Genomic DNA, 19,319 nt, shown 5'->3' with positions numbered 1-19,319 from the left:
GGGGCGAGGTTGAGTAGGTTCTTTGGGGTAGAGGACAGACGTGGAAGGTGCTCAGGGAGCCCGGCGAACCATGTCCATATGTTTTGGTCATGCCTGGCACTGGGGGGGGGTTCTGGAGAGGAGTGGCGGGAGCAATATCTCAGGTGGTGAAAGTCCGGGTCAAGTTCGCCTTGAGAGGGTCTGCGCAGGGGTTCTACAGGCGGTGGCAACCATTCCTAGACTATCTCGCGGAGCGTTAGAGGAAGGTCGGTCAGCAGCAGCAGCAACCTGGGGGGGGGGGGGGGGGGGGACTACCTGGGAGGGTGGATGAGCAAGAGATAACATGAAGGGTTGGGGAAACTGGCACGTACGGGTGAGGGTCAGTGTACAAAGCTGTGTAAATATATCATTTTGCCATGTATATATCTTGCTCTGCGCGATTTCTCGTTTTTTTTTGTTACCGGGGGGGTGGGGGGTTATTGTTTGTAAGGGAGAAAAATTATGTTAAAAAACTTTAATAAAAAAAAAGAAATGGGTGGGTTGTTTTATTTCTTTAATATAAATTTAGAGTACCCAATTCATTTTCTGTTCCAATTAAGGGGCAAATTAGCGTGGCCAATCCACCTACCCTGCACATCTTTGGGTTGTGGGGGTGAGACCCACGCAGACACGGGGAGAATGTGCAAACTCCACACGGACAGGGACACGGTGCCGGGATCGAACCTGTGTCCTCGGTGCTGTGAGGCAGCAGTGCTAACCACTGCACCACCGTGCCGCCCTGGGTGGGTTGTTTTATGAGAGGGCGAGAGGTCAGGTTTATATCCGCAGAGTGAGAGGCGACTTGATGGAGACCTTGAAGATCCTGAAGGGGTAATTGACGGGGTGGACGTGGAGAGGAGGTTTCCTCTGGTGGGCGAATCTAGAACTAGGAAGTGGCTGTTTAATAATAGGCGGTCACCCATTGAAGACAAGAGATGAGAAGAATATTTTCTCTGCGGGCGAATCTTCCTCAAAAAGGGGAGGGAAGCGAAACCGGTGAATATTTTTGAGGCAGATGATAGATAGATTCTGGATTAGCAAGGGGGTGACAGCCATGACCTCGGTGAATGTGGGAACAGACTCGAGGGGCAGGATGGCCTCCTCCTGGTAAGAGGATCAGAAGTGTAGAGCATTTCTTAAATGGCGAGAGATTATGTTGATGTCCAAAGGGGCCATAAGACATAGGAGCAGAATTAGGCCACTCGGCCCATCGAGTCTGCTCCGCCATTCAATCATGGCTGATATTATCTCATCCCCATTCTCCTGCCTTCTCCCCATAAACCCTGATCCTATCTCTGTCTTAAAGACACTCAGTGATTTGGCCTCCACAACCTTCTGCGGCAAAGAGTTCCACAGATTCACCACCCTCTGGCTGAAGAAATTCCTCCTCATCTCTGTTTTAAAGGATCGTCCCTTTAGTCTGAGATGGTGTCCTCTGCTTCTAGTCGGTCCTACAAGTGGAAACATCCTCTCCACGTCCACTCTATCCAGGCCTCGCAATATCCTGTAAGTTTCAATAAGATCCCCCTCTCATCCTTCTAAACTCCAACGGGTACAGACCCAGAGCCCTCAACCGTTCCTCATACGACAAGCTCTTCATTCCAGGTACCCTTTGTCCAGGAGTCGCTGACAGCTAACATGCAGTCCCAGCAAGCAATTAGAAAACCAAATGGTATGATGGCCTTTATTGTAAGAGGGTTTGAGTACAGGAGCCTTGCTACAATTGTAGAGAACCTGAGTTAGACTGCTCCTGAAGTATTGTGTTCAGTTTTGGTCCCCTTCAGGAAGGGTTTACTTGCCGTAGAGGGAGTGCAGCGGAGGTTCCCCAGCCTGGCTCCTGGGATGGGTGGGATTGTCCAGTGAGGAGAGATCGAGGAGATTGGGCCTGTATACTCCAGCGTTGCGAAGAATGAAGCGATCTCACTGAAACAGACACTCGCAAGGGGCTGGGCAGATGTGGAGCAGTCTACAATCAGGCGACAGCCTCAGAATCAGGGGTGGGCCATTTAGGACGGAGAGGAGGAGGAATTCCTTCACCCAAGGGGGCGGTGAGTCTTTGGAATTCTCAACCGCAGAGGGATGTGGAAGCTCAGTCATTCAGAACGTTCCAAGACGGAGACCGAGAGATTTCTAGATATCAGGGGAACGGGGATAGTTCAGGAAAACGGCGTTGAGGTGGATCAGGATGTAGTTGAATTACAGAGCAGGCTCAAGGGGCCGGGTGGCCGACCTCTGCTCCCGTGTTCAGAGATGAAATGCCCGTGTTTTTCCAGTCGTTCCTCATAGCCTAGCCCACTTCCCGAACTGCTCGGGAGCAACGCCATAACACCCAAGATTGGAAACCAGGCAGGGACGGGAGCAGAGTTAACTTCCCAGCTACCCGGAAGATAAATGGGATGATGAGGCAGAATTTGCGGAGAGGAGAAAAGAAGGGATGTGGAGAAACCGGAGAGCAGGTGCCCAGAGGACAGGCGAGTTGAACAATTGGATATTCCTGATCAATCGAACCTCTGTAACTGGGAATGAGGGGGGCCGGGGAGGTGTTTCCATCTCAAGGTGCATGACACCCTCACAACATCACTGAAGCAGCAAAGCTAGAGAGACAGGCCGGTCCGATAGGTCACGGTTAATATCACACCCTCGTTTTTCCTCGTGACTAATGTTGGTGCAACATCTAGAATACCTTCTATTGCGAGGTGTTAATACAGCCTCTCCATCCACTAAGATCATACACCCCAGCCAAACCCAATCCTCAGCCCCACACTCAATATCCTTTAGCCAAGATACAGCAGACACAGGTCGTTTCTCATGCGAGATTGACCGGTATATCGTGGTGAGGATGTACGTACACACAGTACCGGTTGGCCACTCTCACCCCAGATATTCAACTGGTCTCTGGACCACTCACAGCTAACTGTTAACGGACTCGATGCGAGGCAGAGGAGCGTGTGAATTTTACTGTCGGGCTGCACAGTGAAACCCCGGCTTTCACTCGAAGTGGGGCTGTCCTCACAGCCCAGTTTCTCTAGGAGGAGAGTATCAGCAGAACCAAACTACTGGACAGGTCCCACTTTCTTCATCCTCCTGCCCCTCGGGGACAATAACACAGTGCAAACTGCAGCTCCCTCCACACTGTCCCCATCAAACACTCCCAGGACAGGTACAGCACGGGGTTAGATACAGAGTAAAGCTCCCTCTATACAGTCCCCATCAAACACTCCCAGGACAGGTACAGCATGGGGTTAGATACAGTGTAAAACTCCCTCTACACTGTCCACATCAAACACTCCCAGGACAGGTACAGCACAGGGTTAGATACAGAGTAAAGCTCCCTCTACACTGTCCCCATCAAACACTCCCAGGACAGGTACAGCACGGGGTTAGATACAGAGTAAAGCTCCCTCTACACTGTCCCCATCAAACACTCCCAGGACAGGTACAGCACGGGGTTAGATACAGAGTAAAGCTCCCTCTACACTGTCCCCATCAAACACTCCCAGGACAGGTACAGCACGGGGTTAGATACAGAGTAAAGCTCCCTCTACACTGTCCCCATCAAACACTCCCAGGACAGGTACAGCACGGGGTTAGATACAGAGTAAAGCTCCCTCTACACTGTCCCCATCAAACACTCCCAGGACAGGTACAGCACGGGGTTAGATACAGAGTAAAGCTCCCTCTACACTGTCCCAATCAAACTCCCAGGACAGGTACAGCACGAGGTTAGATACAGAGTAAAGCTCCCTCTACACTGTCCTCATCAAACACTCCCAGGACAGGTACAGCACGGGGTTAGATACAGAGTAAAGCTCCCTCTACACTGTCCCCATCAAACACCCCCAGGACAGGTACAGCACGGGGTTAGATACAGAGTAAAGCTCCCTCTACACTGTCCCAATCAAACTCCCAGGACAGGTACAGCACGGGGTTAGATACAGAGTAAAGCTCCCTCTACACTGTCCCCATCAAACACTCCCAGGACAGGTACAGCACGGGGTTAGATACAGAGTAAAGCTCCCTCTACACTGTCCCCATCAAACATTCCCAGGACAGGTACAGCACGGGGTTAGATACAGAGTAAAGCTCCCTCTACACTGTCCCCACCAAACACTCCCAGGACAGGTACAGCACGGGGTTAGATACAGAGTAAAGCTCCCTCTACACTCTCCCCATCAAACACTCCCAGGACAATTACAGCACGGGGTTAGATACAGAGTAAAGCTCCCTCTGCACTGTCCCCATCAAACACTCCCAGGACAGGTACAGCACGGGGTTAGATACAGAGTAAAGCGCCCTCTACACTGTCCCCATCAAACACTCCCAGGACAGGTACAGCACGGGGTTAGATACAGAGTAAAGCTCCCACTACACTGTCCCCATCAAACACTCCCAGGACAGGTACAGCACGGGGTTAGATACAGAGTAAAGCTCCCTCTACACTGTCCCCATCAAACACTCCCAGGACAGGTACAGCACGGGGTTAGATACAGAGTAAAGCTCCCTCTACACTCTCCCCATCAAACACTCCCAGGACAGGTACAGCACGTGGTTAGATACAGAGTAAAGCTCCCTCTACACTGTCCCCATCAAACACTCCCAGGACAGGTACAGCACGGGGTTAGATACAGAGTAAAGCTCCCTCTACACTGTCCACATCAAACACTCCCAGGACAGGTACAGCACGGGGTTAGATACAGAGTAAAGCTCCCTCTACACTGTCCCCATCAAACACTCCCAGGACAGGTACAGCACGGGGTTAGATACAGAGTAAAGCTCCCTCTACACTGTCCGAATCAAACTCCCAGGACAGGTATAGCACGGGGTTAGATACAGAGTAAAGCTCCCTCTACACTGTCCTCATCAAACACTCCCAGGACAGGTACAGCACAGGGTTAGATACAGAGTAAAGCTCCCTCTACACTGTCCCCATCAAACACCCCCAGGACAGGTACAGCACGGGGTTAGATACAGAGTAAAGCTCCCTCTACACTGTCCCAATCAAACTCCCAGGACAGGTACAGCACGGGGTTAGATACAGAGTAAAGCTCCCTCTACACTGTCCCCATCAAACACTCCCAGGACAGGTACAGCACGGGGTTAGATACAGAGTAAAGCTGCCTCTACACTGTCCCTGTCAAACACTCCCAGGACAGGTACAGCACCGTGTTAGATACAGAGTAAAGCTCCCTCGACACTGTCTCCATCAAACACTCCCAGGACAGGTACAGCACGGGGTTAGATACAGAGTAAAGCTGCCTCTACACTGTCCCTGTCAAACACTCCCAGGACAGGTACAGCACCGTGTTAGATACAGAGTAAAGCTCCCTCTACACTGTCCCCATCAAACATTCCCAGGACAGGTACAGCACGGGGTTAGATACAGAGTAAAGCTGCCTCTACACTGTCCCTGTCAAACACTCCCAGGACAGGTACAGCACCGTGTTAGATACAGAGTAAAGCTCCCTCGACACTGTCCCCATCAAACACTCCCAGGACAGGTACAGCACGGGGTTAGATACAGAGTAAAGCTCCCCCTACACTGTCCCCATCAAACAATCCCAGGACAGGTACAGCACGGGGTTAGATACAGAGTAAAGCTCCCCCTACACTGTCCCCATCAAACAATCCCAGGACAGGTACAGCACGGGGTTAGATACAGAGTAAAGCTGCCTCTACAGTGTCCCCATCACTCGGGACAGGGAGAGCACGAGGTTTGATACAGAGTAAAGCTCCCTCTACACTGTCCCCATCAAACACTCCCAGGACAGGTACAGCACGGGGTTAGATACAGAGTAAAGCTCCCTCTGCACTGTCCCCATCAAACACTCCCAGGACAGGTACAGCACGCGGTTAGATACAGAGTAAAGCTCCCTCGACACTGTCCCCATCAAACACTCCCAGGACAGGTACAGCACGGGGCTAGATACAGAGTAAAGCTCCCTCTACACTGTCCCCATCAAACACTCCCAGGACAGGTACAGCACGGGGTTAGATACAGAGTAAAGCTCCCTCTACACTGTCCCCATCAAACACTCCCAGGACAGGTACAGCACAGGGTTAGATACAGAGTAAAGCTCCCTTTACACTGTCCCCATCAAACACTCCCAGGACAGGTACAGCACGGGGTTAGATACAGAGTAAAGCTCTCTCTACACTGTCCCCATCAAACACTCCCAGGGCAGGTACAGCACAGGGTTAGATACAGAGTAAAGCTCCCTCTACACTGTCCCCATCAAACACTCCCAGGACAGGTCCAGCACGGGGTTAGATACAGAGTAAAGTTCCCTCTACACTGCCCCCATCAAACACTCCCAGGACAGGTACAGCACGTGTTTAGATACAGAGTAAAGCTCGTTCTACGCTGTCCCCATCAAACACTCCCAGGACAGGTACAGCACGGGGTTAGATACAGAGTAAAGCTCCCTCTACACTGTCCCCATCAAACACTCCCAGGACAGGTACAGCACGGGGTTAGATACTGAGTAAAGCTTCCTCGACACTGTCCCCATCAAACACTCCCAGGACAGGTACAGCACTGGGTTAGATACAGAGTAAAGCTCCCTCGACACTGTCCCCATCAAACTCTCCCAGGACAGGTACAGCACGGGGTTAGATACAGAGTAAAGCTCCCTCGACACTGTCCCCATCAAACACTCCCAGGACAGGTACAGCACTGGGTTAGATACAGAGTAAAGCTCCCTCTTCACTGCCCCCATCACTCCAAGACAGGTACAGCACGGGGTTAAAGATAGGGACCAGTGCAGTGACGAATGTCCTCCTCCATGCTATCAGGACATACTTACCCCTGCTTGGGATTTGGTTGTGCTGGTTGTCGGATGTGAAACATGAGCTGGCTGGTGATAGACGGTAACCATTGGACCATTAAACTGCGAGTTCGAAGCACTGACTGTCTTTATAACTCCGCCGGCGATGATCTCTTTAATCCGGTTCACAGCCTCTGCAAAGAAGTGTATTTATACAGTTCAGAAAGCTGGAATACTCCAATCCGGTCATCTCCTCTTCTCTCCTTTCTGTCCCTGTCTCGAAATGGGTCAAAGGCTTGCTGGGAATTGGCTATCAATCTATCAATAGGCATAGACAGCTCAGAGCTCGCACGTCACTACAGGCACTACAGCGCTCCCCCGCTGACAGCTCTGCCTCAGTACTGACCCTCTGACAGTGCGGCACTCCCTCAGTACTGACCCTCTGACAGTGCGGTGCTCCCTCAGTACTGACCCTCTGATAGTGCGGCGCTCCCTCAGTGCTGACCCTCTGACAGTGCGGCACTCCCTCAGTACTGAACCTCTGACAGTGCGGCACACCCTCAGTACTGACCCTCTGACAGTGCGGCTCTCCCTCAGTACTGACCCTCCCACAGTGCGGCACACCCTCAGTACTGACCCTCTGACAGTGCGGCGCTCCCTCAGTACTGACCCTCTGACAGTGCGGCACTCCCTCAGTACTGACCGTCTGACAATGCGGCACTCCCTCAGTACTGACCCCCTGACAGTGCGGCACTCCCACAGTACTGACCCCCTGACAGTGCGGCACTCCCTCAGTACTGACCCTCCGACAGTGCGGTGCTCCCTCAGCACTGACCCTCTGACAGTGCGGCACTCCCTCAGTACTGACCCTCCGACAGTGCGGCACTCCCTCAGTACTGACCCTCTGACAGTGCAGCACTCCCTCAGTACTGACCCTCTACAGTGCGGCACTCCCTCAGTACTGACCCTCTGACAGTGCGGCACTCCCTCAGTACTGACCCTCTGACAGTGCAGCACTCCCTCAGTACTGACCCTCTGACAGTGCAGCACTCCCTCAGTACTGACCCTCTACAGTGCGGCACTCCCTCAGTACTGACCCTCTGACAGTGCGGCACTCCCTCAGTACTGACCCTCTGACAGTGCAGCACTCCCTCAGTACTGACCCTCTACAGTGCGGCACTCCCTCAGTACTGACCCTCTGACAGTGCGGCACTCCCTCAGTACTGACCCTCTGACAGTGCGGCACTCCCTCAGTACTGACCCCCTGACAATGCAGCACTCCCTCAGTACTGACCCTCTGACAGTGCGGCACTCCCTCAGTACTGACCCTCTGACAGTGCGGCGCTCCCTCAGTACTGACCCTCTGACAGTGCAGCGCTCCCTCAGTACTGACCGCCTGACAATGCAGCGCTCCCTCAGTACTGACCCCCTGACAGTGCAGCACTCCCTCAGTACTGACCCCCTGACAGTGCAGCACTCCCTCAGTACTGACCCCGACAGTGCAGCGCTCCCTCGGTACTGACCCCGACAGTGCAGCGCTCCCTCAGTACTGACGCATCGATCACTCCCTACTCCTCAGCACTGAACCAAGATCGCTCCGATGGAAGGCGTGCAGTGTTTAAATTGTCGGGCTGCACAGTGAAACCCCGGCTTTCACTCGAAGTGGGGCTGTCCTCACAGCCCAGTTTCTCTAGGAGGAGTGTATCAGCAGAACCAAACTACTGGACAGGTCCCACTTTCTTCATCCTCCAGGTCCCTGATTGTTTCAACCTGCTGCAGTCCTCATCAATCGGTTTCATCCCAATGTTACCCGTATCCGCGATCCCCTGGGATTCCCCAGTGAAACGGGCAGGCTCTCGTTGTCAAAGTCTGCTGCCAAGGATATTCCTTTTGTCAATGGTATGGAGCCGGATGGAATCCCTGCAGTGCAGACAGCCCATTCAGCCCCTCAAGTCTGTACCGACCCTCCGAAAGAGCACCCTCCCCTCCCCCACCCTCTCCCCATCACACCCCTACCCTGCTCATCTTTGGACTCTAAAGGGGCAATTTTGCATGGCCAATCCACCCAACTAACATTCCAGTTTTGTTTTTGCTTCCCATCCATCATCTCGGCCTGCTTTTCTCCTCCCCACTCCCTCGCCCACACTGGCCAGGATCAATCCAAGAGCACCTACGCCTGCCCTGCCCAAGTCAGGCTAATAAACGGGCGGTAAGCTCAGTCTGGACTTCTGCGAGGCCAGAAGCCAGCCATTCATCTCGGCCGCACACTTACTGTCAACAACATCACGTGTCTGTCCTTGGATGTGCAGGTACAAAGCACGGTCCCTGCAGGGGAGAGAAATGAGAAACGGAATTCCAAATGTTTCCTGGATTTGGATACGCAACAATCACAGGGCAGACAGGGCAAAGTGCCAGCAGCTGTGCCCCCCCCCCCCCAAACCCCGAGTGGCATGATGCCGGGAGATAGCCCAGGTACTAGAGTGCTTGGGGGGGGGGGGGAAACACAGAGAGACAGACAGGGGAGGCAGGGAGAGAGGGGGAGGCAGGGAGAGAGGGGAGGCAGGGAGAGAGGGGGAGGCAGGGAGAGAGGGGGAGGCAGGGAGAGAGGGGGAGGCAGAGAGAGAGGGGGAGGCAGAGAGAGAGGGGGAGGCAGAGAGAGAGGGGGAGGCAGAGAGAGAGGGGGAGGCAGAGAGAGAGGGGGAGGCAGAGAGAGAGGGGGAGGCAGAGAGAGAGGGGGAGGCAGAGAGAGAGGGGGAGGCAGAGAGAGAGGGGAGGCAGAGAGAGAGGGGGAGGCAGAGAGAGAGGGGGAGGCAGAGAGAGAGGGGGAGGCAGAGAGAGAGGGGGAGGCAGAGAGAGAGGGGGAGGCAGAGAGAGAGGGGGAGGCAGAGAGAGAGGGGGAGGCAGAGAGAGAGGGGGAGGCAGAGAGAGAGGGGGAGGCAGAGAGAGAGGGGGAGGCAGAGAGAGAGGGGGAGGCAGAGAGAGAGGGGGAGGCAGAGAGAGAGGGGGAGGCAGAGAGAGAGGGGGAGGCAGAGAGAGAGGGGGAGGCAGAGAGAGAGGGGGAGGCAGAGAGAGAGGGGGAGGCAGAGAGAGAGGGGGAGGCAGAGAGAGAGGGGGAGGCAGAGAGAGAGGGGGAGGCAGAGAGAGAGGGGGAGGCAGAGAGAGAGGGGGAGGCAGAGAGAGAGGGGGAGGCAGAGAGAGAGGGGGAGGCAGAGAGAGAGGGGGAGGCAGAGAGAGAGGGGGAGGCAGAGAGAGAGGGGGAGGCAGAGAGAGAGGGGGAGGCAGAGAGAGAGGGGGAGGCAGAGAGAGAGGGGGAGGCAGAGAGAGAGGGGGAGGGCAGAGAGAGAGGGGGAGGCAGAGAGAGAGGGGGAGGCAGAGAGAGAGGGGGAGCAGAGAGAGAGGGGGAGGCAGAGAGAGAGGGGGAGGCAGAGAGAGAGGGGGGAGGCAGAGAGAGAGGGGAGGCAGAGAGAGAGGGGGAGGCAGAGAGAGAGGGGGAGGCAGAGAGAGAGGGGGAGGCAGAGAGAGAGGGGGAGGCAGAGAGAGAGGGGGAGGCAGAGAGAGAGGGGGAGGCAGAGAGAGAGGGGGAGGCAGAGAGAGAGGGGGGAGGCAGAGAGAGAGGGGGAGGCAGAGAGAGAGGGGGAGGCAGAGAGAGAGGGGGAGGCAGAGAGAGAGGGGAGGCAGAGAGAGAGGGGGGAGGCAGAGAGAGAGGGGGAGGCAGAGAGAGAGGGGGAGGCAGAGAGAGAGGGGGAGGCAGAGAGAGAGGGGGAGGCAGAGAGAGAGGGGGGAGCAGAGAGAGAGAGGGGGAGGCAGAGAGAGAGAGGGGGAGGCAGAGAGAGAGAGGGGGAGGCAGAGAGAGAGAGAGGGGGAGGCAGAGAGAGAGGGGGAGGCAGAGAGAGAGGGGGAGGCAGAGAGAGAGGGGGAGGCAGAGGAGAGAGGGGGAGGCAGAGAGAGAGGGGGAGGCAGAGAGGGAGGCAGAGAGGGAGACAGAGAGGGAGAGAGAGACAGAGAGGGAGAGAGAGACAGAGAGGGAGAGAGGCAGAGAGAGACACAGACAGAGAGACAGACAGACGTGTCTTACAGAAGCATGATGCTCACTGCTGTTGGGTGTGCCTTTCCCTGTCAGGGCTCAGGTACAGATCAGGATGCTGAGCATTTTCTCCAGGCAGCTGAGGGTAACTGAGACAGTGCTACAGGCAGAGTCCACAGGCCCCTTCGCCCAGGTGAACCAGCATTTCAACAGCTGAGGACATCGCAATGCGAGGACATTTTGAAGTTGGAGGAGGCCTGGCAGCAAACTCCCCCAGATCACCGGAAAATCTGATCGGAGTGAAACTAACTGCAGAGGGATAGACAGTGGCCGAGGACATCATGGATAATCTCCTCCTCTTTTTGCAACAGAGGATGTTGTACCTCCACCCAGAGAGGCAGCAAAGGCCTCGCTTTAACACATCATCCAGAAATCGGCACTCTGGCTGTGCACCATGCCCTCATTATTGCAGCAGGCATCTCAGAGTGTGAGAGCGAGCGCCAGAGAGCGAGAGAAGGCGTGACAATAAGTTCAGGGATTTGTTATTCACGGGTACGTACCCCGGGGTGGCTTGTACCTTCTCCTCTGGGGCCATGAACCGCCCACGTGTAGACACAGCTGCTCCAGTGAAGCGACTGACCTGTGAGAGAGGAGACACAGCTTCAAAAAGGAGGACTTAGTGATGTCCTGGAGGGAACAGAGACAGAAACACAGACGGCCCATTGAGGGAAAATGAAGAACACAGCATTCCCTGCAATCTCCTGGAGCACGGTCAGAGACGGGCACCTGCAAGTTAGACCATTCACCGGCCGCCCCCGGCCAGCGCCGCCCCCGCCCAGCGCTGGCCCTGCCAGCGCCGCCCCCGCCCAGCGCCGTCAAGAGAAATGATCTAGTCAAACAGAATCCAGTCTCCTCCTCCCCCAGGGGGGCACTGCCCAGTCACAGCCCCTCCCCCAGGGGGGCACTGCCCAGTCACAGCCCCTCCCCCAAGGGGGCACTGCCCAGTCGCAGCCCCTCCCCCCCAGGGGGGCACTGCCCAGTCACACGCCCCTACCCCAGGGGGCACTGCCCAGTCACAGCCCCTCCCCCAGGGGGGCACTGCCCAGTCACAGCCCCTCCCCCGGGGGGCACTGCCCAGTCACAGCCCCTCCCCCAGGGGGGCACTGCCCAGTCACAGCCCCTCCCCCCAAGGGGGGCACTGCCAGTCACACGCCCTACCCCAGTGGGCACTGCCCTGTCACAGCCCCTCCCCCAGGAGGGCACTGCCCAGTCACAGCCCCTCCCCCAGTGGGCACTGCCCAGTCACAGCCCCTCTCCCTCCCGAAGGCGGGGTACTGTCTAGTCAGACCCCCCTCCCGCAGGGTTACTGTTCCGGAGACGATTGGAGTGGAATGTCTCTCTCACCTCGTCCTGGGTTTGCCCTCGGGTCAGCATGTTTCGACAGTTGATGGGAACATCATTGATTTCTACTTCAGCCACCACCAGGTCGTCCTTGTTTTTTCCGGCCATCTTGCCCCGAATAAGGTGCCTGTAAAGAGCAGGGGCTCAGCAAGATCCACAGCACAAGGAGGAGCCGTACAGATTCAAAGCACCATTCAACAAGACTGGTTTTAAGGCGGGGCGGACGAGGAGGAGGAGGGAGGGAGGGAGGGGGGGGGGGGGCGAGGAGGGGGGGGAATGGCAGGGCGGGCGAGGGTGGGGGTTAGGGGAACGGGGTCAGGGATCGGGGTTCGGGGGACGGGCGGGTTTGACTTCGAATGAGGCGGGAAAGGGGACAGGAGTGTCAGCCTCTGCAACTGTCCCAACAGGGTGGGGACTGCCGGGTAACTGGGGTGAGGGTGGGGGCTGCCGGGTAACTGGGGTGAGGGTGGGGGCTGCCGGGTAACTGGGATGAGGGTGGGGGCTGCCGGGTAACTGGGGTGAGGGTGGGGGCTGCCGGGTAACTGGGGTGAGGGTGGGGGCTGCAGGGTAACTGGGGTGAGGGTGGGGGCTGCAGGGTAACTGGGGTGAGGGTGGGGGCTGCCGGGTAACTGGGGTGAGGGTGGGGGCTGCAGGGTAACTGGGGTGAGGGTGGGGGCTGCCGGGTAACTGGGGTGAGGGTGGGGTGCTGCCGGGTAACTGGGGTGAGGGTGGGGGCTGCCGGGTAACTGGGGTGAGGGCGGGGGCTGCCGGGGTAACTGGGGTGAGGGCGGGGGCTGCCGGGGTATCTGGGGTGAGGGTGGGGGCTGCAGGGGTAACTGGGGTGAGGGTGGGGGCTGCAGGGTAACTGGGATGAGGGTGGGGGCTGCAGGGTAACTGGGGTGAGGGTGGGGGCTGCCGGGTAACTGGGATGAGGGCGGGGGCTGCCGGGTATCTGGGGTGAGGGTGGGGGCTGCAGGGGTAACTGGGGTGAGGGGTGGGGGCTGCCGGGTAACTGGGGTGAGGGTGGGGGCTGCCGGGTAACTGGGATGAGGGTGGGGGCTGCAGGGTAACTGGGGTGAGGGTGGGGGCTGCCGGGTAACTGGGGTGAGGGTGGGGGCTGCAGGGTAACTGGGATGAGGGTGGGGGCTGCAGGGTAACTGGGGTGAGGGCGGGGGCTGCCGGGTAACTGGGATGAGGGCGGGGGCTGCCGGGGTATCTGGGGTGAGGGTGGGGGCTGCAGGGTAACTGGGATGAGGGTGGGGGGCTGCCGGGTAACTGGGGTGAGGGTGGGGGCTGCCGGGTAACTGGGATGAGGGTGGGGGCTGCAGGGGTAACTGGGGTGAGGGTGGGGGGCTGCTGGGTTACTGGGGTTAGGGGGAGGGCTGCTGGGTAACTGAGCTGCCTGACCATGGCACTGTTGTACAGGCCATTCAATTGGAGGGAGCAAAGGGGAATGTACGGTGGCAGGGAACAGAATAGTGACTGAGATCGACACTGTTCTCTGCAGCAAAGACTGTTACCTGCCCGGGACCAGGGTTTGGGGCATCTGCTCAGGGCTGGATTGGATCTTTCAGTGGAAGGGGAAGGATCCAGTGGTCGTGGTTCAGGCAGACACCCCACAACACAGGCAGAACTAGGAAAGGGGTTCTGCAGAGAGTGAACGAACTGCTCAGCGCAAGAGTAAAAAGCGGAGCCTCAAAAAGCGTGGCTCGCACCCTGGTCTGGGAGGTGGGCTCCAGTTTATTCACTGGGGGGGGGGCTCACACCCTGGTCTGGGAGAGGTGGGCTCCAGTTTATTCACTGGGGGGGGCTCGCACCCTGGTCTGGGAGAGGTGGGCTCCAGTTTATTCACTGGGGGGGGGCTCACACCCTGGTCTGGGAGAGGTGGGCTCCAGTTTATTCACTGGGGGGGGCTCGCACCCTGGTCTGGGAGAGGTGGGCTCCAGTTTATTCACTGGGGGGGGCTCGCACCCTGGTCTGGGAGAGGTGGGCTCCAGTTTATTCACTGGGGGGGGGGGGCTCACACCCTGGTCTGGGAGAGGTGGGCTCCAGTTTATTCACTGGGGGGGGGGCTCACACCCTGGTCTGGGAGAGGTGGGCTCCAGTTTATTCACTGGGGGGGCTCACACCCTGGTCTGGGAGAGGTGGGCTCCAGTTTATTCACTGGGGGGGGCTCACACCCTGGTCTGGGAGAGGTGGGCTCCAGTTTATTCACTGGGGGGGGGGCTCACACCCTGGTCTGGGAGAGGTGGGCTCCAGTTTATTCACTGGGGGAAGTGGGGGCTGGACCATTGGGACAGTTTACACCTGAATCATGCTGGGAACCAGCGTCCTTCCGAATTGCATAGCCAAGGAAGCAGAGAGGGTTTAAATAGCTGGGGGCAAGGGATCAAATGTGGGCAGATGTGGTAAATCAGAGAGTCGAGACAAAAGGAAGGAATTAATATGGGAGATGATAAAGTGACTGTGACAGAGCGTGCAAATCTAAGAATAACTCAAAAGGCTGGGGATTACAGAAATAACAAGGACAAGCTGAAGATTCTGTACCTGAAAGCAAATAGCATTTGAAACAAAACAGACAAATAGAGATGAATTATATACGGGCAGCAGGGCGGCGCAGCGGTTAGCACTGCTGCCTCACGGCGCCATGAACCCGGGTTCGATCCCGGCCCCGGGTCACTGTCCGTGTGGAGTTTGCACATTCTCCCCGTGTCTGCATGGGTCTCAGCCCCACAACACAAAGACGTGCAGGGTAGGTGGATTGGCCACGCTAAATTGCCCCTTAATTGGAAAAAATGAATTGGGTACTCTAAATGTATTTTTAAAAAAAGGAAGGGTAGGAAATCAGGAGAATTAATGGTTCCATTAATTAAAGACACCATTAGCAAGAGGGATAACCGAAGTTCAGAAAGCATTGGTTAACATAGAACATAGAAAATACAGCACAGAACAGGCCCTTCGGCCCACGATGTTGTGCCGAACCTTTGTCCTAGATTAATCATAGATTATCATTGAATTTACAATGCAGAAGGAGGCCATTCGGCCCTTTGAGTCTGCACCGGCTCTTGGAAAGAGCACCCTACCCAAACTCAACAACTCCACCCAACAGCAAGGGCAATTTGGACATTAAGGGCAATTTATCATTCGCCAATTCACCTAACCCGCACATCTTTGGACTGTGGGAGGAAACCGGAGCACCCGGAGGAAACCCACGCAGACACGGGGAGGACGTGCAGACTCCGCACAGACAATGACCCAAGCCGGAATCGAACCTGGGACCATGGAGCTGTGAAGCAATTGTGCTATCCACAATGCTACCGTGCTGCCCTTAAGAACAAATAAATCTACACTATATAATTTTCCCGTAATCCATGTACCTATCCAACAGCTGCTTGAAGGTCCCTAATGTTTCCGACTCAACTACTTCCACAGGCAGTGCATTCCATGCCCCCAATACTCTCTGGGTAAAGAACCTACCTCTGATATCCCTCCTATATCTTCCACCTTTCACCTTAAATTTATGTCCCCTTGTAATGGTGTGTTCCACCCGGGGAAAAAGTCTCTGACTGTTTACTCTATCTATTCCCCTGATCATCTTATAAACCTCTATCAAGTCGCCCCTCATCCTTCTCCGCTCTAATGAGAAAAGGCCTAGCACCCTCAACCTTTCCTCGTAAGACATACTCTCCATTCCAGGCAACATCCTGGTAAATCTTCTTTGCACCTTTTCCAGAGCTTCCACATCTTTCCTAAAATGAGGCGACCAGAACTGTACACAGTACTCCAAATGTGGCCTTACCAAAGTTTTGTACAGCTGCATCATCACCTCACGGCTCTTAAATTCAATCCCTCTGTTAATGAACGCGAGCACACCATAGGCCTTCTTCACAGCTCTATCCACTTGAGTGGCAACTTTCAAACATGTATGAACATAGACCCCAAGATCTCTCTGCTCCTCCACATTGCCAAGAACTCTACCGTTAACCCTGTATTCCGCATTCATATTTGTCCTTCCAAAATGGACAACCTCACACTTTTCAGGGTTAAACTCCATCTGCCACTTCTCAGCCCAGCTCTGCATCCTATCTATGTCTCTTTGCAGCCGACAACAGCCCTCCTTACTATCCACAACTCCACCAATCTTCGTATCGTCTGCAAATTTACTGACCCACCCTTCAACTCCCTCATCCAAGTCATTAATGAAAATCACAAACAGCAGAGGACCCAGAACTGATCCCTGCGGTACGCCACTGGTAACTGGGATCCAGGCTGAATATTTGCCATCCACCACCACTCTCTGACTTCTATCGGTTAGCCAGTTTGTTATCCAACTGGCCAAATTTCCCACTATCCAATGCCTCCTTACTTTCTGCATAAGCCTACCATGGGGAACTTAATTAAATGCCTTACTAAAATCCATGTACACTACAACCACTGCTTTACCTTCATCCACATGCTTGGTCACCTCCTCAAAGAATTCAATAAGATTTGTAAGGCAAGACCTACCCCTCACAAATCCGTGCTGACTATCCCTAATCAAGCAGTGTCTTTCCAGATGCTCAGAAATCCTATCCTTCAGTACCCTTTCCATTACTTTGCCTACCACCGAAGAAAGACTAACTGGCCTGTAATTCCCAGGGTTATCCCTAGTTCCTTTTTTGAACAGGGGCACGACATTCGCCACTCTCCAATCCCCTGGTACCACCCCATTTGACAGTGAGGATGAAAAGATAATTGCCAACGGCTCTGCAATTTCATCTCTTGCTTCCCATAGAATCCTTGGATATATCCCGTCAGGCCCGGGGGACTTGTCTATCCTCAAGTTTTTCAAAATGCCCAACACATCTTCCTTCCTAACAAGTATTTCCTCGAGCTTACCAATCTGTTTCACACTGTCCTCTCCAACAATATCGCCCCTCTCATTTGGAAATACAGAAGAAAAGTACTCGTTCAAGACCTCTCCTATCTCTTCAGACTCAATACACAATCTCCCGCTACTGTCCTTGATTGGACCTACCCTCGCTCTAGTCATTCTCATATTTCTCACATATGTGTAAAAGGCCTTGGGGTTTTCCTTGATCCTACCCGCCAAAGATTGTTCATGCCCTCTCTTAGCTCTCCTAATCCCTTTCTTCAGTTCCCTCCTGGCTATCTTGTATCCCTCCAATTAAGAAGCAGTGTGAGTAGAGATGAAGAATAAGACTCTTTATTAGTGTCACAAGTAGGTTTACATTAACACTGCAGTGAAGTTACTGTGATAATTCCCTAGTCGCCACATTCCGGCGCCTGTTCGGGTGCACAGAGGGAGAATTCAGAATGTCCAATCCACCTAACAGCACGTCTTTCGGGACTTGTGGGAGGAAACCGGAGCACCCGGAGGAAACCCCCGCACACACGGGGAGAACGTGCAGACTCCGCACAGACAGTGACCCAAGCCGGGAATCGAACCCGGGTCCCTGGCGCTGTGAGGCAGCAGTGCTAACCACTGTGATACCGTACCGCCCATTATGAGGAATGGTACAGGCAAAGAGTCATTTGCAGGAGTGGTGTACAGGAACCTGGATCAGCACCGGTTTGGTGGGCCGAAAGGCCTGTTCCTGTGCTGTAATGTCCTTTGTTCTGGACATTTCAAAAAAAATTAAGAGCACCCAATTCTTTATTTTCCCAATTAAGGGGCAATTTAGCGTGGCCGATTCACCTTCCCTGCGCATCTTTGGGTTGTAAGGGTGAGACCCACGCAGACAGGGGGAGAATGTGCAAACTCCACTTTCTACTAGGCATGAACGGAAGGCACGTAGGAGCTTCCTGTGCACACACTGGCAGGCACATTACAACAATTAGTATACTTCATTGGCCATCACTGAGACAACCTGGGGATGTGAAAGATGCCGGAGAATGTTGTCTTCAAGACACAAACATGTCGCAGTAGCAGCTGACAGTAACACCATTGGTAAATTTGCTACGTCCAGCAGCAGCCGGATTCCCCCCCTCTTCCCCCGGCCCACCCCCCACCTCTCATTGTTGCAAATCCCTGCCTGAAAAGCACATCCCACATAAGACACAGACGGAGGCGCAGCCTGTACCTGTTCAGGGGCAAGTTGGCACGGTTTCGCGTTGATCTTGGCTGCGGACAGCTGCTGCAGCGTCCAATGCCCCGGTGGCCGGGGCAATAGGCCCCACGCTCATGGACAGTCCAGTGCCAGGGGGCAGAGACACTGGCACTGAGCCAGGGGGGACGTACATGTCGGCATCACCCCTGCCAGCGAGCCATTCGTACCAGTGCCAGGCTGGTCCCACTTGCTGCGCCGCCTGCAAAGCAAAGACATTTGATCCCGTCAATGAGAACTAAGGAGAGCAGCAGAGAGCGGGCAGCTGGTGGCAGCATCACCTCCTCCCTCACAAAATTCGCCCACCCTCCCCTCACTCTCTCTCGCTAGCCCCCTCCCCTCTCTCCCCCCTCCCCCTCTCTCTCCCCCCCCCTACCCTCCCCCCCCTCCCCCTCCCCCTCTCTCTCCCCCCTCCCCCTCTCTCTCCCCCCCCTCCCCCTCTCTCTCCCCCCCCCTCCCCCTCTCTCTCCCCCCCTCCCCCTCTCTCTCCCCCCCCCCTCCCTCCTCTCTCTCCCCCCCCCCCCTCTCTCTCCCCCCCTCCCCCTCTGTCTCCCTCTCTGTCTCCCTCTCTGTCTCTCTCTCTGTCTCTCTCTCTGTCTCTCTCTCTGTCTCTCTCTCGCTGTCTCTCTCTCTCTCGCTGTCTCTCTCTCTCGCTGTCTCTCGCTGTCTGTCTCTCTGTCTCTCTCTCTGTCTCTCTCTCTGTCTCTCTCTCTGTCTCTCTCTCGCTGTCTCTCTCTCTCTCGCTGTCTCTCGCTGTCTGTCTCTCTGTCTCTCTCTCTGTCTCTCTGTCTCTCTCTCGCTGTCTCTCTGTCTCTCTCTCGCTGTCTCTCTGTCTCTCTCGCTGTCTCTCTCTCTCTCTCGCTGTCTCTCTCTCTCTCTCGCTGTCTCTCTCTCTCTCTCGCTGTCTCTCTCTCTCTCTCGCTGTCTCTCTCTCTTCGCTGTCTCTCTCTCTCTCTCGCTGTCTCTCTCTCTCTCTCGCTGTCTCTCTCTCTCTCGCTGTCTCTC

At 55.4% G+C, this 19,319-nt stretch overlaps 1 protein-coding gene and 2 non-coding genes across 3 annotated transcripts in view; all 3 read right to left on the bottom strand.

Moving 5' to 3' along the window:
• Positions 1-18,511, bottom strand: part of LOC140403008 (KH homology domain-containing protein 4-like) — a 58,212-nt gene extending 39,701 nt beyond the window's left edge. Inside the window, 6 exon segments of the mRNA XM_072490665.1 lie at positions 6,822-6,976; positions 9,055-9,107; positions 11,367-11,446; positions 12,211-12,315; positions 18,261-18,335; positions 18,337-18,511. Coding sequence (XP_072346766.1) covers positions 6,822-6,976; positions 9,055-9,107; positions 11,367-11,446; positions 12,211-12,315; positions 18,261-18,335; positions 18,337-18,450 — 582 coding nt within the window. The 5' untranslated portion in view covers positions 18,451-18,511.
• Positions 2,975-3,106, bottom strand: LOC140403084 (small Cajal body-specific RNA 4). The gene has a single exon (XR_011938249.1).
• On the bottom strand, positions 8,404-8,535 carry LOC140403083 (small Cajal body-specific RNA 4). The gene has a single exon (XR_011938248.1).
• Positions 18,512-19,319: the final 808 nt, after the last annotated feature.

This window comes from Scyliorhinus torazame, chromosome 26 (assembly GCF_047496885.1).
Source record: "Scyliorhinus torazame isolate Kashiwa2021f chromosome 26, sScyTor2.1, whole genome shotgun sequence".
Taxonomy (NCBI): Eukaryota; Metazoa; Chordata; class Chondrichthyes; order Carcharhiniformes; family Scyliorhinidae; genus Scyliorhinus; species Scyliorhinus torazame.
Note: the sequence above shows the minus strand (reverse complement) of the source record. Positions and strands in the feature narration are given on the sequence as shown.